General features: G+C 49.6%; 1 protein-coding gene across 2 annotated transcripts in view; it reads left to right on the forward strand.

Moving 5' to 3' along the window:
* LOC146869426 (amine oxidase [copper-containing] 3-like) overlaps nt 1-25,765 on the forward strand; it is an 83,684-nt gene that overhangs the window by 35,657 nt on the left and 22,262 nt on the right. For both annotated transcript variants that reach the window (XM_085599825.1, XM_085599826.1), the window contains exon 2: nt 13,892-14,177. In XM_085599825.1, coding sequence (XP_085455951.1) covers nt 13,892-14,177 — 286 coding nt within the window. The remainder of the gene's footprint in view (nt 1-13,891; nt 14,178-25,765) is intronic.

The raw sequence follows: 25,765 nt of genomic DNA on the forward strand, positions 1-25,765 counted from the left end.
AGTAACCCTGGGTGGGTAACTCTGCTCCACCAGCAGAGATTGTGGAGATTTGCCTACTCTGCACTCCGTGGCGAACGCGGAGGTAGGCAAAACTCCACTTCCGTGGCAGAGTAGAGTTAGCCGCTCCCTCCCCCCTTCCAAATGCTTTAAAAAGGTATAAATAAGGCACTTACCTGCATGTCTGCAGCCTCCCGTGCCTCGCTGCTCCCCTTCCTGCTCCTCTCGCGTCCTCGACGTCCTTCTTAAAAACACTATGTTGTACCTCTTGCGAGTGTGCATGCGCACCTGCAAGTCTTACAACGTAGTGTTTTTTGTTTTTTTAAGAAGGAATTCGAGGACGAGACAGGAGCAGGAAGGAGAGCGGCGAGGCCCGAGAGGCAGCAGAAAAACAGGTAAGTGCCTTATTTACACCTTTTTAAAGCATTTGGGAGCGGGGAGGGAGCGGAGATGGAGATGGAGCGGAGCAGAGCTACACAGAGATTTTGCCAAACTCCGTGGAGCTACGCGTAGAGGCACTACGCCAGATCCGCCCAGGGCTAGTAACGAGGCGCCCTGGGAACACAGCATCTGACATTTTATCTCAGTCTTTGAATACACAACAAATGTGACAAGATAAGAACAAGATTTACATGCCTGTATACATCAATGGAGCTTGGAGTGTGTGAAAACACAAGCGCTTGTATGAAGTGCTCTTTAACAAAGAAAAAAGTAGTTCCTAAAACAGTTTCTAAAATGGGAACAGTAGATGGATAGTAGTAATTGGTCCATGCTTTCAGGGAGGGCTAAACACAAGAAGAGGCATGACGTATGAATGCCATGGACAAATGGGGAGAAAGAATACGAGAGAGTCAACGAAGCCAGCAAATGGGAAGCCCATGTGAGGGCTGAAGCCCACATATTGAATATCGCAGTCTCTCTGAGACTGTGCTGTCTAGCCAAGACCTAAAAAGATTTACAAGAAAAGCACAAGCTTAAGAAAAATAGAGTAGGTATTATTTTTGAAGCAATTTTATAATATATTATCAATAAGACAATTAGGCAAGGTGCTCCGTGTGCTAGTGAGACCAAAATGTGCTTGTGCTGAGTGAAAAGTGTGTGTTACAACATTCCATAAAATAATAATTCAATTTCTTTCTCTTGTACAATCGCTTGGCAGGCCCACCTGTAAAATCTCTCAATATTAATCAGAAAGTGGAGATGAACAAATCCTCCATGTTAAATCCACACTCAGTCGTCCCACAGTGCAGGGCACATGTACATTTTGCCAGTGTTTTCACGTGGTACAAGTGTGTGTAGCTTAAGCATTGTAGGTAAGTAGGATCTGCTTTTATGGATATCCCCACTTTTTGCCTGGTGCTATGCTTGCAGTTTCTGACTAGTCTGACTGGGATCCTGCTAATCAGGACCCCAGTCTCTGTGCCGTCTCCCCTAAATTGGTATGGTAAGTACTTAGGTACAACCCAGATTGGACACTGGTATACCCTTATCAGTCCCTAGTATATAGTACTGAGGTACCCAGGGCATAGGTACATCAGGGTCCCCCCATGGGCTGAAGCATTTACTATGCCACTCATGAGGGACCACTCAAACTGTAACTACAGGCGTGCCATTGCAGCCTGTGTAAGCTGGTGCTAGCACCACTTACGAAAGATATAGTTTTCCCTATATCTAAGGTCACTGCACGTACAACCTATAAGTCACCCCTAAAGCAGGCCTTTCAATCCTGAAGGCAGGGTGCCCGGTTCTAAGAGTGAGGGTGCCCCTGCATTAGCAGGACACCCCTACAGCCTTCGGAGTCCATTCTCCCAGGCTGTAAGTGCATCAGCCATTACGATATGTAGAGTGGCCATGCGTCATTACGCGATGACAATCTCTAAACTGGCTGTAGCGAACCCTATAATATTTGGTATCAAACATGTTGGAATCGTACCCCCACACTGTAAATGCTGTGGGAGGTATGATTTCATGCACTGTAAAGCTCCTCCGGGAGGCCCTCAGCGCTCCCGGTACCAGTCTTCTAGACCCAGACAGCACAACATGGCAGCTGCCAACCAGAGACACGATTCTGCCCTCCTGCTGCTGAACCAAGCTCAAGCAGGGGAAGGCAGAACAATAGGTATGCTGTCACAGGGAGGTGCCACCACCTCCCAGACAGAGTTTAGTGTATTGGGGCCGGGTGGGAGCGCTTGCCAACGCCACTCAGTCTGCTTGAAGGGCACATTTGGTGCCCTCCTTGCATAGTGCAGTTCAAAGCAGCTCGGGGAGCCTTTGGCTCCCGCTCTGGCATGAAACTGGACAAAGGACATGAGAGTATCCTCCCCACTGTCCAACCCCTACCCTGGGAAGGAACCCTGAATAATCCTAACCCTAATTAGGGTACATAAGAGCTTACTTGAGGGTGGGTCCCCTGATTAATTGTGGGCCAATATTCATTTCAAGACACCACTTCTTCGACTGTCTGTGCACTCTGGACATCAAGGCTGCAACTGGGAAGACTCCTGCTGCTCCTGATCTCGCCGCCCTGCTTGTCTGCTGCAACAGCAGTGCCTGTGCTCCATACAGGAACCTTCCAAGGCTTGTGAGCATCCAAAACACCTGAAAGAATCCCCCTTGAAGTGAAGGAGTCACTCCCCTGCATCTGCAGACACCGCAACTAAGCTGACCGGCCTGCTGATCCTAAGCTCCCACGGACTCCAAAAGGCTCAGCAACACAGGTGGTAGTTCTTCACATCCCTCAAGGCTTGTCCTGTCCTCTCACCAGGTTTGAGGCCAGAATCCCTCGCCAGAGCCGCAGGAACCAAACCACTGTGCACTGCATTGACTTCCTGTTGCAAAGGCTTAGTGGCTTCTTTCCATCAAGATCTTCAGGCTTGAAGTAGCCCCAATCTCAAGCATCTCCTGTGACCAAGATCTTTGTCCTCACCACATCACATGCACCGTTGGCCTTGATCTGTAGTGAGCTGCTTAAGGTCCTCTTGCAACTCCAGTGCCTTTGGCCTATGGGTCCTGTTGAGGGTCTTCCTTGATTTCTGCAGGCTCTCCTGATTTCTAGGGGCCTGCCCTGACTCCACTGCTTGTGGTGAGTCACCTGGACCTTGCTGGTCTCGACACGGCAGCTTCTTTGCTTTCCACGCTGTTTGCAGTTGCCAAGGTTTGTTGGTGTTCTCGACAGACACCGACCCCTCAACTCTCGACATTCGACAGCTCGTGAATGGCTTCTGGTCTTCCACAGTGTCGCCTGGTCCTCACAGCTGCAGCTTCAAGGTCACGATCATCTCTCCTGCAACACGACATCAGTGGCCATTCGTCTTCTGTGCCTCCTGGTCACTCCTGAGTGGCGCAGACCTTGTCCCCTCTGCTTGCAAGTACTTCACATCCTGAATCCACCTTTGTGTTCCACTGGACAATTTCACCTTCTCCAGCAACGGCATCTTCCTGTAGTCCTCCGTTGAGTTCGATGGCGGTTTGCGACGCCACTTCCCACTTATGCACCCGGCTTCCCTGTTGTAGGTATCCTAGTTCGAAGGGTATCCATGGATGGGGAGGCTCCCCAACCTTATGTCTTCCACAGGGTTTCCTCAGGGTCCACTGGGAAGGGTCCTTCTTCTTTAAAATTGCAACCGCAACTTACCCGTTGACATGCATTGAACCTGCGGTCGTGTTCCCACTCTGCACACGGCCTCGGTGGGGTACCTAGTTTCTTACCTTGGGTGGTTCCTTGGGTACCCAGCACTTCTACATCTTTTGGGTATAGTCTTGACTCGAGTAGTGGTTCGCATACCACTATTTTAGTATATGGGTTGTTCTACCCTGGTGACCACTGTATATTTTGTGCTTCTTACCTGTTTCTATTGAAAAGTTTTGTGCGCATTGTGTACATCTCTGTCTAGAAGATATCTGTATGTGTTAGTGAGTGTCTTATAGTAAATACATATTTTTATAAATACACTCTGTGGTTCTTTTTCACTCAATCTATACCTATAAGTTTATGTTCTTGTAAAACAAGCTGCTTTACACTCTTTCTGGACTAAGCCTGAAGGCTGCTCTACACAGCTACCACTTAGAGAGCTTTTTAAGGTTGTCTAAGACCACTAAAATCACCATAAGGGTTGCCTGGATTGGTGCATCATAAACCAAACCAGCTTCTCACAAGCATCTATTCTACAGGTAGAGAAAGCAAAGTGAATAAGGGGTAGTGGGGCATGGCTTACACACAAAAAGACCGACACTTTGGTCCTACGAAATGAACTGGCATTGAATATTTGTTTCTGCAAGTAATGTAAATTTAGCCATGTTTGCCACAGAAAACGTGCATGTCGCAAATTGTCTAAGTTGAAGAATGTGAAGGTTTTCCACAAAATATAGAAACTGTGCTTCTTTTTCACAGACTCATCGTTTTGTAGACACATACCCATAAAAAAATACATACTTTCTGCAAAAAAACCGAGATTGCCCATTTTTGAGGGAAATGCACTGAACAAACGTACATTCGTGAAAATGAAACAATACACAAGGGTTTTCTGCAACTAAACGATTGTAAATATGAAGAAAGCAGCTTCAGGATGGGTTGGAGCAGGCTAACCCAGCGCCCATTTTGAAACTGAGAGTTTGTGTTTGCAATCGCTCGGCTGTTTTACAGTACTGGGATTGCAGCCTTTTGAAGTGCACATTTCGGATTGGCCGGCTGTATAAAGCCAGCAAATGTGTCATGCGCACGCTTGCGCGACTGGCGGTACACAGAATAATACAATGGTAACAATTATTGTATTATTCTGTGTGTACCTTCTGTGCTCGCTGCAGGGGGGGGTGACGCTCTTCTGCCTTAACCCCTTCCCTGCGGGGGTAATTCCCCCGCGGTGCAGGGGGGGGCCGGGGTGCCGCTGCGCTCGTGACGAGCTCAGCTCGTCATGACTCACAGTGGAGCTGTGCTCATGACGAGCTGAGCTCATCACGACCCCGCACACTGATTAATTCTCCCACACAGGCGGGGAATTAGTCGCGCGTGGGCGGGCCGCAGCAGTTATGACGAGCTGAGCTCGTCATGAGCACAGCTCCACTGTGAATCATGACGAGCTGAGCTCGTCATGAACACGGAACGGTTTAACGGAGGAGCCGCTGTTGACGTGGCGTGCAGGAGCCATGTACTGTTTTGTTTGGCTTGATCTACACCTTAAAGGTTCTCACAAAGGAATGTATAACACAAAATCTCACTCACTTTAAAGATGCCTGTACCAAAGTGTTTTAGCCAGAACAGGTTCTATTGTTTGAAGGATTACATGAAAGGAATGTCAGTAACATAAAGCGCCGTACCAATGCTGCAAAAAGAACAATTCTGTGTGCAAACATTTCTGTTTTTCTGCTGCCAAATTTGGTAGTCCATGGCGCAATACCCTGGGAGGACTGAGCTCTATTGTAACATGCTTTAAATTGGGAACTCATAGAATGAGTGCAAAGACTACACAATTAGACAACCAGAAAGCACTCCTTTTCATACCCATCATGTGAACAGTCTTTTTAATGGTGCACAAAGTGTACAAGCTGCCATTGATTTCGGAATACACGAATGGGCCCCCACCTCAAAATACTGGACTCTACGGGGCATATTTACAAGGGCCATATCTCCGCTTTTTTGGCTTTTAAAGCCAAAAAAGCGGAGATAAAAATATCACCCTATTTACAAGAGGGTGCTAACATGCTTTAGCGCAGGTTAGCACCCTTTTACCCGCCGCCTCCCTTTGCATCTCTAATGAGATGCAAAGTGGGCGTCACTAGGCAGTACAACCTTGTAAATATCGCTGATGTACACATCGCGATATTTACAATGCTGCCCACGCATTTTAGCAGACGTTAGTTTTTGGAGAAAACAGCCGTTTTCTCCAAAAACTAACGTCTGCTAAAATGCAGACTTAGCTATACTTGCCATTGGGGGTGGATTATGCTGATACGACCACAGGGTCGTATCAGCAAGGTTATCGCCGTTTTCCATGGAACATCGCTGGAAAACCAGCGATGTTCCATGGAAAACATCGCTATCGCTGGGAAATTATCGCCATTGCGCTATGCGTTGTTAATACAACGCTAGCATGGCGATAATTTCCTGCGATAGCCAGCGATAAAAAATTCTCGCTTAGAGCGGCCAGCGATAATCATTGCTGCCGCTTTTTAATATGCCCCTATTTTCCTAGTCTCTTGCACATTTCTACTGCAATAACATAGCTCGCTGAAGTGACTGAAAGTCGAGTGCAGCACTGCACAGAACTCTGGAATAAATACATATATGGTGCTCTATATAGATGCATCGGCAAATTCCCAAGTGCTCCCAGTTTTTGCCGCATAATGGATCTGAGATACACGGTGAAGTGCACTGGCCACGATCACACATGTTGTCAAGTGAACAGGGAGCCAGGACTCCTGGATCCAAAGATGGCAGATTTGCCTCTGTGGTGATAAATGCCAGCCATGCACATGGCCCACCTTTCTTGCTCGTAAAGCAGGCATACACAGGCAGGCACAGAAGCCAGGCCTCCAAGGCATACAACGGCAGGCACAGAAGCCCGGCCTCCAAGGCATACACAGGCAGGCACAGAGGCCAGGCCTCCAAGGCATACACAGGCAGGCACAGAAGCCAGGCCTCCAAGGCATACAACGGCAGGCACAGAAGCCAGGCCTCCAAGGCATACACAGGCAGGCACAGAGGCCAGGCCTCCAAGGCATACACAGGCAGGCACAGAAGCCAGGCCTCCAAGGCATACACAGGCAGGCACAGAAGCCAGGCCTCCAAGGCATACACAGGCAGGCACAGAAGCCAGGCCTCCAAGGCATACACAGGCAGGCACAGAAGCCAGGCCTCCAAGGCATACACAGGCAGGCACAGAAGCCCGGCCTCCAAGGCATACACAGGCAGGCACAGAAGCCAGGCCTCCATGTTGACCCTTCACAGAGAGAGCATGATTGCTCCTTTCAGCTTTAAACAAATATTCCTGCCAAAAGATCCTGGCTTCTAGCTCCTTGGCATTTCCTTTTGTAGATGCAGTGGTGTGGCCAAGCTGCAAATATTTCCGGATGTTTAAAAATACAAGCAGCCTCCGACAATGCTCATCGTGTATTGATTTCAGACTACCGGGGGCCCTGGGCTGCAGGGCGCACTCCCATACATGGAGGGCGGCCCTGTCACCTTCTCTGAAATGCAGACACAAGAGGCACAGTTATCGTGCCATTATTTAAATTGACTTCATAAATCTGCTTCAAAATAATTCACCTGAATCTATAAGCGCTTCTATTGTATGCTGATGGCAAATTCTTCAATGTGCTCAGGGTCACACCGTGATCGAAGTACTGCTGCTGAGATTGCTGAGCTTCCATTTAATAATGAGCCACCACAGGACGAGGCTGAGTTTCAAATGGCTGCAACCAATCTTCTTTAATCTTATCTCACAATTTAAAAGTGGGAGGCTGATTTATACATCAGTTCAATGGATTCAGGGGTTTGGGCAACCCTAACAATAACTAGATCATTGGGGTTTTGGGAGGTCACTGAAGACAGTGGAGGGGCTGAGGGCCAATAGGACTGGGAAAGACCTTTTGCTCCAACATCTCAATGCTTGGCTTTCCGTTTCTCCCCTAAAAATTTACAACAATCCACCTTCAGCGGGTGGAATGTTCTGTTAGCATTATAAGCCTTCTGCCTTAGGTTGCACCGCCATTGTATGAATCCTCAGCCACTGTAGGCCTGTAACTCGGTAGCAGGCCTTTAACGACCAGTATAGCCCTTGGCAGCAGCCCTCCATGTATAGTACAGGCAGTGGGGGATGGGTAGCTAAATGTTGGCATGATAAATTAGTTTATATCTGACATATATTGTGCCAAGTGAGTGTTGTCATTGAGTCTGACCATCTCTGAAGGAATTTGGGGAGAACATTATATTTGGGTCCACAAGAAAAGTGTGTGCGCTCTCTCGGGGCTGTTAGCCAGGCTGCGTATCTTTCCGTCCACCCCGTGACGCAGCCTCCTGGTCCTCAGCCTTCCAGGAGTTTTTCCTGTGCCTGGAATGGTCAGTCCAAGCCCTAATTACAACACATTACTTATTATTTATCAAAGTATCTAACTGTTAGTAGTGCTGCCCTAAGCCGACAGCACCTTGCATTATGAGCCTTGCACACAGGTACATATTATCATCTCACACCGTATGCACAGAATGCACAATTATGTTATTTATTAATAGGTACTGACATACAACCTGGCTGTTCTCGTTTCTGATTGACAGTCTTTGGGGCAGATTAACAAGCCCCTTGCCACACATTTGCGCCGCAGTTGCGTCACTCCTGGGACGCAGCGGCGTCGTTAACAATGCGCCACATTGCAACATATTTACAACATGACGCATCTAGGAGATGCGTCACATAGTAAAGCCCTGCACTACATTATACCTGCATCAGGTGTAATGGCACGCAGAAAAGCCTCGTAAAAGTGAAGCAGTGAAATCTACAAGATTTCACTGAGTCACTTTTATGACGCCACTGCGTCGAAACCTGAAGCAGGCGTAAGGAGTGACGCAGCATGTTAGGAATAGGCCGCCCCTGAGCACTGCTAGAGTTGCGTCACGCTTGCGACACGACTTCAGCAATGCGCTGCCCTTACGATAAAAGATGCAACACGCATCTGTTTATCCTTACGCCACGGTGCGCCGCGTTGTAAATGCAACGCATTCCTGGTGGTGCAAGGGTATTTTTGTGTGTCGTATCTTTACTGGCGCATCCCTGCTAATATGCACAGATGCACCAGTCCTTGTAAATCTGCCCCTTTGTCCTTAGCTAGACCTTTGGCCGCCCATGGCAGCCCTGGTGTTGTACTGGCAGATTACTGAGACAGCCGCAGGTACGAGTGGGGGCATGGGGGAGTCCGCCCCCCCTTTATACACCACTGCAAAAGGCCCCTGCCATCAATCAGTTCCACAGACAATGCAAAGGAAAACTTCACTAATTAACACCCTATACTTTAAGACTTATAAATCAGTATGCCATTTATTTCCTTCTGGGAACAAATATTCTTGAATAGAATAGGATTCAATGCAACTGTACTTATGTGCTCTCTTTACCCCACAAGTGGAGGAAAGTACAGCCTTAGGGACTCTTCAGAGGTTGGCAGGTGGCCTGACGTCCGTTCACCATGCAAACTGTTGCCCACAACATTTAGAGATCTCTCCTGGCTTGGCAGAGATCTCTGTGCCTTCAAAGGAGGCTTCTCTGAAGGCACTGAAAGTTTGATGAGTGGCCACCTTGTCTCATGCGGCTATTCAGTAAACATTTTTTTTTTACAAAACCAAGCTCGCAAAGTGGGTCTTTGTTTTTGGGAAACAAAAGTCTGATGAGCCTGACACCCCGGGAATTTTCTCCCAGGTTGTGGGGGTCATTTTCTTTTCTTCTGTTTGGGAATTCTGGGCTTTCCCTGGTGGTCTTGAACGGAAAAATATACATTGGATTGTCTGCTGTAAATAGGGTGGATGGTCTGATGAACTTGAGACCCCCAAGTCTGTTGGGCAGACGATGTAAGGTTTCTGCTGGCGAAGCCAGCTGGTTCACCACCAGCAGAAGCATGGTGATCTGCCCAACTCTAAGTAGAGCAGACAGACTGTCTCTATTGCCAACATGGTACTCTGCCCTAAGTCATCAGAACTCATCAATGATGGCAAATAGTCTCTCATTGTCTTCATCACAGGGTTTGATATTTCAAAAGTAAACAATGTCCAAAGCCGAATTTGTGATGTTACAATGCGTGCCATTACATCGCATGCCGTTGCAACGCCAACCTGTACCCCGACTTTCTGTCGGGGGTGCGCTGGAAGTTGGAATAGATTCATTTTCTATTCCAACTCCAGTGTGTGCAACAGTAGGGAAGGTGTTGGTGTTAAATCCAACCCCTTCTACCCACTGCTGCACACCTTTTTCATTGCAACGGCATGCGATGTAATGGCATGCGTTGTAACCGTTGCGTAGTAAAGGCTTTTTCCCTCCAAAGCCTGATCTTCTTCCAATGTCTAGTCTAGACAAACACCTTTCTCTTCTACCTTCCCTGTTTGACCTCTACCAACCAAGGACCTGATTTTGAGTTTGGAAGACAAAATTTACTCTGTCAGGGTGATGGAGGAAAGGACCTGTCGCCCCGAGGGAGTACCTGCCAGACACATTTTGAGATGTACGCCGGCCCAGCAGACATCGCGTGCATTTACAGGAACTGTTGTGACAGCAGTTCCTGTAAATGCATTGAAAGTTTGACGAGGTTGTACGTCAAAATTTCGATTTTTTTCATTTTCAAAAAGAAGTTTTGTTAGCAGAATTTTCATTTTGAAAATTAAAAGAAACAATGCCGCCTCACCATGGGAGATTTCTCCCATGGCATGGGGGTCGTTCTGTAGTTTTCACTGCTCGGACAATAAAAACTTGCCATGTGTTCACCCATTCCAAATAGGGTGGAGAACACACGGCCAAACCTTACTCCATCTGTCTGTCAGATCTCTATGTAGGCGACGGAGACAGAGTATTCTCCATTGTCTACATAATCAAGTTCCTCCTGACCAGCCGCGGTCCAGGCAGGTAACAGTGGTGGGGCCGTGTAAGGCGCAATTTCAAGGGATGATGCCGAGAAAAAATGTATTATTTATTTAATTTTCTCTCTGCAGCGTCCCTCAAAATCCCCCCTTTACCCGGCCCATCGCACCACTGCAGTTACCTGCATGGACCGCGGCTGCTCCTGACCCTAAATGATTTGTGCAGAACTTTGCTTTGGTGGAGAGGGCACTCAGTCACATTGGGATGGAGCATCCTCTCTGCCAAAGTCTAAGTCAGGCTCTAAGTCATCATTTCTTCATTCCGTGAGGCCTTTTCCTTGGCTCCTAGGGCAATGAGTAGTTACAGGCAGTATCTTGTGTGTGTGTACAATGTTGCTTACCATCAGTGCCATAGAGCCAACAATACTGCTTCAGAACAGCTGTATTGCTACCCTTTTCATGATGGACTCTTTTGAAGTAGCAAATTCGAGCAATGAAAGCATATTCTAGGAAGGGGTAGGGGCTAGAAAATCAACTACAGCAAGGCTGTCTGGCTCGCGCTATCCCCTTTCCCTGATCCCACACATCTCCCACTTAAGCCTCCCCTCCTCCTACATAGCAACAGCCACTCACTTTAGATTCCCAGCACACTGAGAGACTGGGGCTAAATAGCACCCCTTCTCCGCATGCTTTTCTCTCCAGTGACTGCACTCATCCAACCACCTATTCCGCAGACCCTCCTCCTAACCTCCCTATTCTCACCCTACTTATTACTCTTCATTCCTGTTTCCATCTTTCACCCCACCCTGTCACTACTGGCACAGGGAAACTGCCTCCTCCCTCCCACAACCTCCTGAACCCTACTGCTTCTTTACAAAGCCTTTTGGAGGGTGACTGCCAACATTCCTGAACCCTTGTCAAGGCCCCTCTCCAGGTGTCCCTACAACCCCTACCCTTTCCCTGCCCCTCATCCAAAGCACTTCTGTCCTGCAACCTCACCAGTGAAACATGAACAAGAACCAGTTGAACGTCTTGGAACTTGAATGTCCCTTTTTAAAAGAAATATACCTAAAAAAAGATACTATAGTTACTCTCACGATGCATCTTAAAGGTAACTATATATAGGTACGTTTAGATTTACTATCGACATACATATATTGTGAAGAACAGTATACATATATACACACATATGTGCGTGTGTGTAGATTCAAGTGTAGCAAACTTTAGGGGCCGTGCGAAGATTGCCATGGTGGACCAGAGGATCCAGTGAATGCCAAAAACAAAACCCTTACATTTATTGTTTAAATCACAGAGGGTGACGCTTTATGACCCCCCCCCCCCCAACCCATCCAATGTGTCAGAGTACCTCCACCCGGCCCCCTTGCACCATAATTATCTTATTTGTTGAGTACAAAGATGGCGGACGCAACTTGAACTTAAAGTTGTGGCCAGCCAATCCGAGTCCATGGTTTGGCTATCCACCACATAAAATATCTATAGGTTTTTTTAACCTACATTGCTCAGAAACTACTGAATGGATTAACACCAAATCACAAAATGCTCATTTTCTGGACCTAGATCTAACTTTCCACCAAATTTGGTGTAAATCCGTTCAGAGGGTTTGGCTGTATTTGTGTCTACATTTCCAAACGGAAAATGTGTTTTGGGACTCCTCCTTCTTTCCATCCCCCGCTTGATGAAACTTTTCAGTTTGGAGCTGAGGTGAAAGAACATTTTTATTGGAAAGTTTTGTGAAAATTCCTCAAATGGCACCAACGTTATTAGGAAAACAGAAATGCTCTTCCTATCGAAATACAATCCTAACTAACAATATTATGGATTTTGGTGGATATCTGGTCACAATATTTGTTGTTGACCTTCGATTTCTGGCCCCTATACAACTATTAGCACTCAACAAAACAAAATCAGTGGTAGTGTTCAGGGTACCAAAGGAGGAGGCGACTGGTAACTGGGCCTCATCGGTGAGGTGTATCTTGAGTCCTATCTCACATGGAACTCAGACCCGTGGCTGGGTATACCTATCCTACCAGACATCATAGCGTTTTGAGTTCTAAGGCACAGTGAGCCAAGACTCATTTGCATAAAGTTGGTGCCTGTTTGTAATGGCACAGCAGAGCTGAAAAAACAATGGATATAAATGCAGTCCAGAGAAATTTCTGGCAGCTGAGATTATCTGAAGCATTTCACCCATCATTCTGTGCTGAGACTTCCCAAGTAGGGGGTTGTGCCCAGATGTCTGTCCCAAAGTCTTCCAACCATCGCTTTTTGTAAGGTTTAAGAGAGTTTGCGCCCAGCTCGAAGGTATATTTCAGAGATTTTTCTGGACCAGGAGGGTTAAATTTGCTGTTCTCCAAAAAAACACAAATCCTTTGTAGATGGCATTAGAAGGGCTGTGCTACACTGGCCGGCCTCTCTACTCTGTTTCCATTGGTGTATGGTCCACTGAGCAGAAGTGCCTGAGGGTGGAGCCAGCAGCAGCTCCAGCATCGGGAACGCCGCATTGCCAAGCTCTAGATGAGGTGGGGATATGAAGAGGAAGGCAGACCCCCTTCTTTAATTAAGGCTCCTAGTTCACCGAGAGATGTCTGCATGAATGGGTGAGTCAGTGCTTAATTTGAGCCAGTGGTTGCAGGTGAGAGCCATGGGCACCTATTTCTGTGGACCGGGACTTATTTTTCCACAACAGAGTTTCGTCCAGAAAAACACAAAAGGGGGAAAGAGGGAGGAAGAGAACACCTAGAAAATAATGACACATGGAGAATGCAGGGATCAACAACAAGCAAGAGTTAGAGAAGGAGATAGGAAGTGTCTGGTGGTGGATTAAAGATGACTAAGATGGAAGCAACAGAATGCATCCTTGGTATTCGGCACGCTGGCATTCAAAAGCGCAGGCCGCGGGCTTCTTTGCAAAACCTTGGGACCCAGCGCTTATTCTTTTACACATTGAGCACTGGTGTGAGTGTATATCAAGGTGGATATCATTGTATGTCCATGGGTTTGGTCATGCATGTTCACATCATTACGCACAAACGTGTGTTGATAAGTCCATCATCCCCTTTGGTGTCGATAAGTTTCCGCCTGCACCTAAGTGTCTTTAGTAGTCAACATGAGTCATTATGGCCGATTTAATGAGATATTGACGTTGACCTCAAGGTAGGCTCAAAATATCTACATGATGGACTGTTCTAAAATTCCGGAAAGCAAACAAGAAGTCAGATGGTGAATCAGGATTTGTAACTTTGTGTCACAAGACAGAACATCTCCTCTTCTCTAGGCTTGGCAGCAAGAGTGGAGCCTCAAATTGCATCTTTTGTTCTTGTTTTCCAGGAACCTCTAACTCTTTTTTGACACAAGACATGAAGTTCGAGCCTTTCAACATCCCTTGGCAACCAGAAGTGCAGATTCAAAGGCCAAAGATTGTCCGACAAGTGGTGGAAACGGAAAACCAGGCTGCCTATCGTCTGAATGACAAAATGCCCCGCTACGTCCACTTCGCCAGCAACCAGACCAACAAGTGGGGTCACCCGCGCTCCTACCGGATCCAGATTGTCAGCTTCGCCGGGGAGTACCTGCCGGAAACGAGTCCGGTAGAGAATTCAATGAACTGGGCAAGGTAGGTGTCTGCATTCGCCTATGGGCTGTATGATGCTATATCGACGTCACCAATATCAGCCTGCAAAAATATCTCACTGCCACATCGCCCATCTGTGCATGGTTGAGTTAGGCATACATCTACTACTACTTACCTCTTGATGTAGTGGTTAGGTCGGTGTTGTGGATGCAATATTTATGCCAAGCAATGTAACGCATGTGGTAAAAGAGGAGAGGGCCCGTTTTTGTGGTCATTCATTCATCTATGCAAGAATAGCTCTCTTGCCGATTTGCAGTCACCATAGACCGCTTTTATGTGAAAGGAGAGGTGACATGTTGTCTAAAGAGAAGTAATCCAGCGCCAGGACACCTTCGGGTAATCGTGTGCTTTAGAAATCGCCTTAACATTAACATTAACATGTTGGTGTGAGGTCCCTTCCCTTTCTGCTTTTTTTTTTGTTGCAGTTTTATGTAGCGCAAACTCGCCCCAAGTGTATGAAAGCGCTTTACATGAGCGCCAGTTGCATTACAGACTGACCCATTGTTTAGATCCGCTGCGTTCCGAGACAGGAACAGTTCACAGACTCTAGATGTCATGGGCACAATTAAATGTTTGGGTCGTACCAATGCCCTGAGAAGGTCTGCATTCGCCACTCTCAGTGGCAGCTTTGTATCTCCTGCAGCCCTCTCCAGATTGTACTGTCGGTCTTCAAATACCATTTTGGGGGTTCAGGACATAGATCGGTTGTAGGAAAAAGGGGGTGGTGATGGACAGAGTTTCTGAATGATGCAGAATACTCTTACCAAGTCAAGAGATCATGGTTTTAATCCATCACCGTTTTTTAGCTCACTGCACCATCCCAGCTCAGAACCTGGCTACATGCAAAGTAGTCTGTACCTGTCCCAGTGCATGATGGGAACAGGGCAAACCAAACTACCAAGCCAATTCTTATACTGGGAAGGAAACAAGCTTCCGGGTTTTTTTTTCGGTTTCTGGCATCACAGCCTTCGTCGGCCCGGCTTGCCTGAATACTGATGGTGCAATGAGCAAGGGACTCACGTCTGAGCATACCCTCCCACACTGAGTGTGGATAAAATCGATTTGGGAAAAAGGGGGTGGTGATGGACAGAGTTTCTGAATGATGCAGAATACTCTTACCAAGTCAAGAGATCATGGTTTTAATCCATCACCGTTTTTTAACTCACTGCACCATCCCAGCTCAGAACCTGGCTACATGCAAATTAGTCTGTACCTGTCCCAGTGCATGATGGAAACAGGGCAAACCAAACTACCAAGCCAATTCTTATACTGGGAAGGAAACAAGCTTCCGGTGTGGGAGGGTATGCTCAGACGTGAGTCCCTTGCTCATTGCACCATCAGGATTCAGGCAAGCCGGGCCGACGAAGGCTGTGATGCCAGAAACCGGTCCCCGGAAGCTTGTTTCCTTCCCAGTATAAGAATTGGCTTGGTAGTTTGGTTTGCCCTGTTCCCATCATGCACTGGGACAGGTACAGACTAATTTGCATGTAGCCAGGTTCTGAGCTGGGATGGTGCAGTGAGCTAAAAAACGGTGATGGATTAAAACCATGATCTCTTGACTTGGTAAGAGTATTCTGCATCATTCAGAAACTCTGTCCATCACCACCCCCTTTTTCCCAAATCGATTTTATCCACACTTTGTGTGGGAGGGTATGCTCAGACGTGAGTCCCTTGCTCATTGCACCATCAGGTTTCAGGCAAGCCGGGCCGACGAAGGCTGTGATGCCAGAAACCGGTCCCCGGAAGCTTGTTTCCTTCCCAGTATAAGAATTGGCTTGGTAGTTTGGATTCAGATGTGCTCAAGGGAGATTTGAAATACATCAGTGGCAATGTTGAAAGCACATCGGGCCAGGATCATCAAAAATAATAGAATAAAAATGCATCTTTAGAGGACGTTTGGGACGGTCCCTCGAGGAAGTAACCTCAAAGTGTTATGTTCTTAAAAGGCAGTTCTAGCCACAATCAAACAGTCATCATACTAACAATCAGGAAACAGGGCAAATACTTCACAAGTAGAAGCAACCGCTCTCTGTTGTTACTATTCTCAGAGGGTGAGTTCTGGTACATTAAACACTTGCTGGATTTTAAGGGTTGTGTTTTGTGTACTTTCAATTTTACCTGGGCTGTTTGCAATATATAGTTTGTCCAGCCGAGCAAGGCTAGCCTCGAGCCTGGCTCGATTATAATGCCTGCCTCTTGCATCCCGTCACCATGGAGACTGGCATGTGGAAAACAGAAGCAGGCGTTGACCTTTTCCCTTCCTACTGCCGTGTTTTTTAAAATAAAAAACTGCTACGCACAGGACGAATGAAATGATTAATGAATACAAACATAAAGACCAGAAGGATGGTTTTTATTTTGATTTTTTTTCCTGAAGTTTAAACACTCCAAGAGTAATACTATTTTCTATGTGGAGGATTAAAAAATAGAGAAACATGTTTTAAATGCACTTTTACAAAATATATCCGAGTGTGTAAATGTACACCTTCTGCATTTACGCATGCATAAACATTAATGCATGGGAGTATTCCTGAAAAGCACTTTCCAACTCTCCCAGGAGTACTCCTGGAATCCACTGTTAATTAGGAAACAAAAAACTACTCAAAAGTAGGCAGGATAATTAATGATATCTTTCTGAGAATGTCCCAGTAATCTTTTATTTACGAAAGCTCTTCTAACCCTGTGAATTTAACTCTTCAAAAAACTAACAATTCACTGGAAAGGAGACAAAAAATCCACAAAGGACGAATTTGTTTGTTTAAAAGCAATCAGCAATGTACTCTGCGATGTTTACTTTGGTGGGCTCCATTAAACTGTAAAACAACGTTCTCATGTGGTCTCCGCTTAAGTATGAGGTTTATTTATTTATTTGTTTTAATTAGAGGAGGCTTTGAGTTAAGTGAAAATGCGGCCCCCGGGGGAAGAAAGGTCAGCGGACTAGTCTTCCCCCGGGGATTTCGCGCAAGGGAGGGACAGGGTATGGAAGGGGTGGGATAAGGGGTGGGGTCGTTAGGAGGATAAAGGGGGCTGGAAGAGGAAGTCCTTCCTCTTCCTTTCCCCAGCGCCTCAGGGTGGGTTAGTTAGGTTGTTTGGAAGGGTTTCGGGATCTGCGTTGGTTTTTTTGTCGGGACCTGCAGGCGGCGGAGCGGCGGACACGAGGCGGCCCAGTCTGGCGACGGGTGGCGGCCTGGGAGCGGTGCACGCATCGGTGGAGGCGGGGATCTTGGCGGCGCGGAGGCGGTTGATCGGCGATGGAGGTAGGCGAGGGGCAGAGGCCAGATAACGCTGCGGTGCGCGCAGCGCTGCAGCTCCTCGGCCGCGCGGGGACAGCGGATCTCCTGCGGCTGGGGGTTTTAGACCAGGCATGGGTGGGGATGACCCGGACACGGCGCTCGGCTTCCGCGGGGGTGGCGGCGGCAGTGGCAGCATGTATGGAGGAACCGCCTCCAAAAAAGCACGCGGTGACCGCGCGGGGGGGGCCAGGAGAGGGGGACACGGGGGGAAGCGTGGGGGTCGGCGTATGAGCCCCCCTGCGCTGGGGGCCACAGGAGTTTGCGGGGTGGGGGAGGGGGGGTCAGGGGGGCGGGGGGCCAGGTGATTCTGGTGCAGGAGGTCCCACGGGGGCGATCATGGGAGGGGTGCAGGCGGAGCGGGGGGGACGTGGCGCTTGGGCGGGGGATGGGCGGGGGCCTGGTTGAGTACAGTGAGGACAGCGACCCGGGGGAGGAGAGTGAGGAGCCGGTGGGGGAGGATTTTGCGCTGTATCTCTCTGGTAGTGAGTCGGCAGGGGGGAGGGGGGTGGGTGGGGGGAATTGCCCCCGGAGTCCAGGGTGGGGGCAAGGGGAAGGGTGGGGGGCGGGGGGGCAAAAGCAAGGGCCCGGCAAAGGCGGCGAGGGGGTCTGGGGGGGGCGTGGGCAGGGGCGATGTCCGGTGGGACGACCGGTGGGAGGGGATGTCGTTGGAGGAGCGCATCCGGGAACAGCGTCGGTTGATTGAGGAGACGGAGCGTAAGTGGGGGGAGATGTGCGAGGCCAGGGAGAGGGCAGCGGGGGGGGGGTGGCGCCGGGGGGGTGCGGTCCGAGGGCAGGGTGGCGGCACGCGGGGGAAGTGCGGGGCGGGCGGCGGGGCACGGCTGGTGGGTATGGGTGGATGAGTCAGGGACTGACTTGATGTTTCAGAGACCTGGTGGCGCTGGGGCCCCTTCGGACTATGTCGGTCCCGCGCGCGGGGGGGGGGATTCAAGCCAGCGCAGTTTGCTGGTAGAGGCCAGGGGGTCCGCGGCGGCCTGCCCTCCGTCGCGGGAGCGGGCATCGTCGGCGCCGGAGTATGGTTTGTGCAGGGTGCGCATGGCAAGGGTGTGAAGCGAGTGGTGCGTGAGGTGCGGACGGATTTGTGTACGGATGATTTCGAGGAGGAGCTGGATTATGAGTCGGATGGTGAGGAGTTGGAGGAAGGTGAGCTGCGTGAGGTGCATGAGGTGAAGGGAAAGGCGGCAACCCGAAAGGTTGGTATTTTGCAGGCGCAACAGGCCAGCTGTAGCAGGACGCCCGTGGAGAGGACGACGGCCCCAGTGTTCGGACGGGCGCAGGAGGTGCCCGGCACCATTGCAGGTGGGGTGCGTGGTGGGGCGTGGGGGGGGACAAGGCTGAGAGTAAGAAGACATGCAGGTCAGTGGGGGTAGGTGACGGATCGGTGCGGGAGGCGGGAGCGACGGCACAGGGGACGGACCTGAAGAAGGTGACGGACCTGGGGGGGGATGGGAAGCGGCTCGTGGGGGCCGGTGTTCAGACAGACAAGGAGGGGAGAAGGATGGGAAAGATGAGGGGGGGGGAGAAGCACAAAAAGAAGCTGCCCTACATGGGCTTGGCGATGCCTTTAGGGTCGCACTTGTCCGAAAAAACGAGGACACGGATTTGGAAACATGAGTATGTCGATGTGTTCATGGAGAATTGGACGTCGGCCTTTTTGATTTACGTGAGTATTTATTGCGAAAAACATCAGGACAGGGCCATCGCGTTATTTAAATACATAGATATTATTCGCAAAGCGCAGATGCACTTTGGGGGTTTCGCCTGGCTTAGCTATGATGAGGAGTTTCGGGCCCGGATCAGTGTGAATCCTGATAAGCCCTGGGGAGAGGTGGACCAGGAGTTGTGGGTACAGTGGATGTCGTCGACACAATCGTCCGCGTCCACGCATACGGCCAGCGGGCTTCCGGTGACGTATCGGCCTTTTCAGTCCCGTCCCGCTTCGACAGGGGCGGGGGGAGGACAAACTGGTGTCACGAGTGCAGGAGGACAGGCTGCTGCTGCCGGCGCAGCTGGCCAGTCGGCCAAGAGCGGGGGAGCCACCACGGGGGCCTGCTGGAACTTTAACAAGGGCTTCTGCTCCCGCTACCCGTGTAAGTTCAAACACGAGTGTTCTAAGTGTGGAGGGCGACACCCGGTCACACAATGTTTTACGCTGGCCACTCCCTCCGAGCAGTGGCGGATTACCAAGGGCCGGAGCCAGCCTGGGCTGAAGGGCTCCTACGCCGGTTAAGGTGGAGGCCATGAGTCCGTGGCTCTCCCGGTATCCTGATGGGGAAGCGGCATTGAAGCTTTACTGGGGGTTCACTGAAGGGTTTTGGGTGGGGTATCAAGGACCGCGGGAGCGCAGATGGGCGGAGAATTTGAGGTCAGCGAAAGATTTGCCGGGGGTGGTGGATGCCAAATTGCGGAAAGGAGTTCTGGAAGGGAGGGTTGCGGGCCCATTTGACATGTGGCCTTTGCCTGAGCTTATCGTATCCCCTTTGGGGGTGGTACCGATGAAGGAACCAGGGGAGTTTCGCGTGATTCACCACTTCTCGTGGCCGGAGGGGGCGTCGGTGAATGATTTCATCGCGGAGGAGGATTCCAGGGTCCTATATGTGTCGGTGGATGATGCGATTGAGCTGGTGAGGGCGTGTGGCCGGGGGGCAGAATTGGCTAAGTGTGACATCAAGTCTGCGTTTCGCCTCCTGCCCATTCACCCGGCGGATTTTCCTTTGCTGGGGATGCAGTTTGGGGGGGGCCATCTTCGTGGACAAGGTTTTGCCCATGGGTTGTACGGTATCTTGTGCGCTGTTCGAGACTTTCAGTTCCTTCCTGCAGTGGGCTTTCACAGACAGATCGGGGCACCGGCTGGTGTCCCACTATTTGGACGACTTCTTGTTCGTCGGGCGTGGGCAGTCGAGCGAGTGCGGGGGCGCGTTGAGGCATTTTCAGCAAATGGCTGGTGAGTTTGGGGTTCCCTTGGCGCCGGAAAAGACGGCTGGGCCCAGTTGTTGTCTGTTGTTTCTGGGGATTGAATTGGACTCGGTCGCCTGGGTGGCGCGGTTGCCCCAGCAGAAGGCGGAGGAAATGCAGGAATTTTTGCTGCATGTGGTGGTGCAGCGGAAGATTGACTTGAGGTCCGTCCAGCGGTTGTTGGGTTTACTGAATTTCGCGTGTCGCGTGGTGAGGGCTGGCAGGACTTTTTGCAGGCGGCTGGGGCTGGCCATGTCGGGGGAGGTGCTGCCCCACCACAAGGTGCGGATTTCCATGGGCGTGCGGGCGGATCTGCGGACTTGGCACACGTTTCTGAGCGATTTCAACGGGGTCTCCTTGGACTTTGCGTATGACAATATGGTGTGGCAGGTGCAAATCTTTTCGGATGCAGCTGGGGCACAAGGTTTTGCCATTTTCTGGGATGGGAGATGGTGCGCGGAACAGTGGCCGGTGCACTGGTTGACACAGGGCAGGAGTATTGCGTTTTTGGAGTTCTTTCCGCTTGTGGTGGCATTGCAGGTGTGGGGGCTGGAATTTCAGAACAGATCAGTGTTGTTCCATGTGGACAACCGGACGGTGGCTGACCTGGTGAATCATCAGAGGGCCAGGGATCTGCGGGTGCTGCGCTTGCTGCGAAGTTTTATGCTGCTGTGTCTGCGTTTCAATGTGCTGTTTCGTGCGAAGCATGTGCCGGGCGCTAGCAATGACGTTGCGGATGCATTGTCTTGTTCGCAGTGGCAGCGTTTCAGAACGTTGGCGCCCGGAGCAGAGGTTTTCAAGACCAAGGTGCCGGAGGGTATCTGGAGCTGGGGGGAGTGAGAGTGGTGGAGTTGGTTGAGAAGTCTGTTGCGGATTCTACAAGGCGGGCGTATCGTTTGGCTTGGGCTGAGTTGGGTGCTTTTCTGGGATGGTCGAAGGATGCCTGGCGTATGTCGCAGGGGGATTGTGAGGAGGGAGTGCTGAGGTATGTTTTGCACTGCATGGACAAGGGTTTGTCGCCAGTTACGATTGCGGGGAAGTTGGCGGGGATTTCCTTCTATCGGATGGTTTATTTGGGGTTTGATCCCGCACGGAGTGAGTTGCTGAGTAAGATGTTGAGGGGTTGGGGTAGGGTGCGGGGGGGGGACTGGGGGGGCAGCCGTGCGTGCAGCTATTACGTTTGAATTGCTGGTGGACATCTTGGCGGAATTGAGTTTCTGTTGTTATGACGAGGTGGAAGTGGCGTTGTTTCGGTTCTGCATGACGTGGATGTTTTTTGGGGCCTTCCGGGTTTCGGAGTTGTTGGGGGCTAGAGGTGCTCCGGGTAGGGTATTTGAGGACGTTCGAATGGATGGAGCGCGCCTGGGTATTTGGCTGGGGAGGTCGAAAACAGACCAGGCTGGAAGAGGCACTTGGGTATGGTTGTGCGAGTCGGGAGAGGCGGGTGTTTGTCCTGTGCGAGAATGGAGAGCCTTTGCGGGCAGGTGGGTAGGAGTGTAGGAGAGATCTTTTGTCATGCTTCCGGGAAACGGGTCACAGCTTTTCAGCTGCTGGCGGTGTTTCGTATGGCAGTGAGGTGACTAGGTAGGGACCCGGCAGGGTATGGGACGCACTCTTTCCGGATCAGCACGGCGATGGCGGCTGCGCGGCTGGGGTGGTCCTGGCACAAGATCAGGCGGATTGGTAGATGGAGGTCGCACTGTGGCGAGCGGTACGTAAGGAAGTAGAGCGGCACGGTGCGCAGGGGCGCGACGGCTGTGGGGCGGTTCTGTTATGTTTCGTGTTCTAATTTCTCCTTTCTTCGTATGTTGTGTTGGGGGTCCGGGAGCCAAGACGGTTACCTGGATCGTTGGACATTCATTTGTGCATTGGGCCTCCAAGTATTCCGACAGGCAGGTGTATGGTCGTAGCCTGGGCCTGAGAAGCAGCCATCACGAGGTACATTGGTGGGGCAAGAGTGGGATGCGCTGGGGGGAGCTATTGCCCTGGCTGACGAAGAAAGTGTCGCAGAGGGGATGTCCGGACTTGCTTATCATCCACCTGGGGGAGAATGACCTGGTGAAGCAATCAGGGGTGTCGTTGCTGTATTTGATGCAAAGGGACTTGGAGGCTATGAAACGCAATCTGGCTGGTGCCGGTATTGTGTGGACTGAGTTCATCCCTCGTCGGATCTGGAGGGGGCATTGAAGCCCGCAGCGGTTGAACGAGCCCAAAGGAAATTGAATAGGGCAATGTGGGTCTTTTGTGAGAACATTGGGATCAAAGTGCTGGCGCACACTGGACTGCGGCTTGAGGAGCCCCTGCTTTTTAGAGACGATGGCGTGCACCTTTCGCACATGGGCAATGCGTACTATATGATGGAGTTGAGGGATGTTATTAGTGGTTTATGGAACGAGTCTATCTGGTGTCGAAGAGCGTGAGGGCGAAAGGTGCACTGGAATGGGGTGGGGCAGGTAACCGCCCTCCGGGGGTTCCCTGGTTGGCGGATTTGGGAGGGGGGAGGAGTCCATGACGGGCATACTCACCCTTCCGGGGAGGGGGATACTGGTGAAAGGTGGGGGTGCGTCATACCAGTTTACAACGAATGGAGATGATAGAACAGGTTGGAAGAGAAGTGAGGAAGCGAATGGGATAAGTGAGGCGGTTGCTGTGTGAAGTGGGATGGAGTAGTTGGAGTATGGGAGAGAATGAAGGAATGAGAAGTTATGTTGTTGGGGATTGTTGGGGGGTTTGTCTGATGTTTGGTTATGGTTGTCCAACCCTGTCCTAATAAAATGGCCTTTTACGCTAAGTTACCTTGCGTGGAGAGATTATTGCGCGATGCGGCCCCCGGGGGAAGAAAGGTCAGCGGACTAGTCTTCCCCCGGGGATTTCGCACAAGGGAGGGACAGGGTATGGAAGGGGTGGGATAAGGGGTGGGGTCGTTAGGAGGATAAAGGGGGCTGGAAGAGGAAGTCCTTCCTCTTCCTTTCCCCAGCGCCTCAGGGTGGGTTAGTTAGGTTGTTTGGCCACCCGCCCACCCTACAGTCGAGGGATTCGATTGAGGGCTACTAAGTTTTTCTATAAGCGTGCCAGTTTAGGACGGGTTGTGAGTGCTTGGAGCGGATTTGGGAGGGGGGAGGAGTCCATGACGGGCATACTCACCCTTCCGGGGAGGGGGATACTGGTGAAAGGTGGGGGTGCGTCATACCAGTTTACGACAAATGGAGATGATGGAGGAGGTTGGAAGAGAAGTGAGGAAGCGAATGGGATAAGTGAGGCGGTTGCTGTGTGAAGTGGGATGGAGTAGTTGGAGTATGGGAGAGAATGGAGGAATGAGAAGTTATGTTGTTGGGGATTGTTGGGGGGTTTGTCTGATGTTTGGTTATGGTTGTCCAACCCTGTCCTAATAAAATGGCCTTTTACGCTAAGTTACCTTGCGTGGAGTGAATATTGCGCGATATATCTCCTCATCTATTTTGCCTAGCCGACCTTCCCCTCGACCTGCACTGTCGGTTTTCAGCAACTCTTGTGACTGCCGACTTTGGTACTGAAAACCATGGTTCGAGCCTCGGGGTCGCGTCCACATCCTGTGATTCTGGGCAAATGGCTTAATCTCCCCTAGCCTGAATGTGTAATGTAAATACGATGCTCGTGTAGAGCGCTACAATACCTTCGGGTCGAGTTCAGCGCTATATAAATATGCAAAAAAAAAAAAAGGCAGTTCACTCAGATGAGAACGTTGATGGAGAGCTACATAGGGAAAGTAGTGCAAAGGCCCAGTGCCTCGCCCTCAATCTCAGGGATGTTCGCCAATAAAAAGTTGACTACCATTCCCAGAATGCATTGGGTTGTTAAATGAAATATAATCTCACAAGAAGGTCATAATTGGAGGAATTATTACCATCCACGGTACTACTCCACTCATATACTTCTCACAAAAAGTAACTGGATGGTGTATCAACTAAATGTAAATATGGGTTATGAAAATTAGGAAGCAATTGCTTTCTAAAGACAAGAACCCTCACTCACCCAGAGGTAACATGCTTCATCATTGGGTTCCCTCTTGCACACTGGGACCGCAAGGTACACAGTGTGGGCTACAACTTTCCCTCAGGAGAGGAGCGTGAGGTGTTTTTTCTCCAATGCTTCTATGAGTGAGGGGCAGAGTGCACAAAAATTTCAAAAGTGAGTTTAAAACTATCTCATCAGAGGAAAGTAATTTTAATAAGTATCCCCTATGGATAGAGCTAAAAAACTGTGTGAGGAATAAGGATATGGATATTCCCTAGAAGACTAGGTCAACATGTTTCTGCCTTGATGACCAGAGATTCGTGGCATTCTTCAGGACCGACATCATGTCACTCTGCTGTCAATGTGAATTAAAACAAAAAAACATACTTATTTATATGGACGATCAAGGAACCAACTGCAGTCTGTTCTGTTTTCTGTGAACATAAAAACACATTACCTATATCATATTTACATCCCATATAAACAAAAATTATACCCAAGTGAATGTGAGAAACCAGCGACAAATCACCACACTACACACATGGGAATTGGTGTATTTCAAGTCATCTCACCAATATCAGACCAATTGTCTGCCTCTCCCTTTAGGAGGTCCTCTACATATGAGTCTCGAGAATCTAAAGGCAACATGGAGAGCACAATTAAAACCACAACCATGTCATATATATACATTTTCCTCGGTCCCTTATACAGCACATCTTCAATGTATCCTAAACAGAGAGTCTACAGTCTACATTACTTTCTCATCATTAACGTTTTGTTGCTTGTCAATCATTCATGTCCATATTGGCCGCATTCTATGCTAATGGTATAAAAACCAAAAAAACAACAAGCATGTGCTAAAAAGCATCAACGATGCATCGCATAAAACACCACTCAATTCCCTCAACATATAATGGGATTCCAACGCGGTCTCCTTACCGACTTTCCCGGTTCTTCCAGCTGTTACGTAGAGGCCGAAAGGAGACCGGCCGCATCCGCTCTTAATACTCTTCCTGCTTAATGCGTCACTACCTGGAAGCGGAAAATCTACTTCCGGTTCAGTTAATGTTGAAGAAAATTCTTTTTTTTTTTTTCTTTTCACACGGGCATTATCATAAAAATAAAGATGTCAAGAATGTCAGTGTTTCCATTGTACATGTAACTTCAATACATAATTCAAACAGCTTACAAAGTACATTATTACTTTCTTTTATGTATGTGTTTGTCGAAGACTACAGGGGTGATGGGAATTGTAGTTTTCAAATGCCGATCCATGTATAACATCTCTGTTGTAACACTATGGATAGAAAA

Source organism: Triturus cristatus, chromosome 1_1 (genome assembly GCF_964204655.1).
Source record: "Triturus cristatus chromosome 1_1, aTriCri1.1, whole genome shotgun sequence".
NCBI classification, from domain to species: domain Eukaryota; kingdom Metazoa; phylum Chordata; class Amphibia; order Caudata; family Salamandridae; genus Triturus; species Triturus cristatus.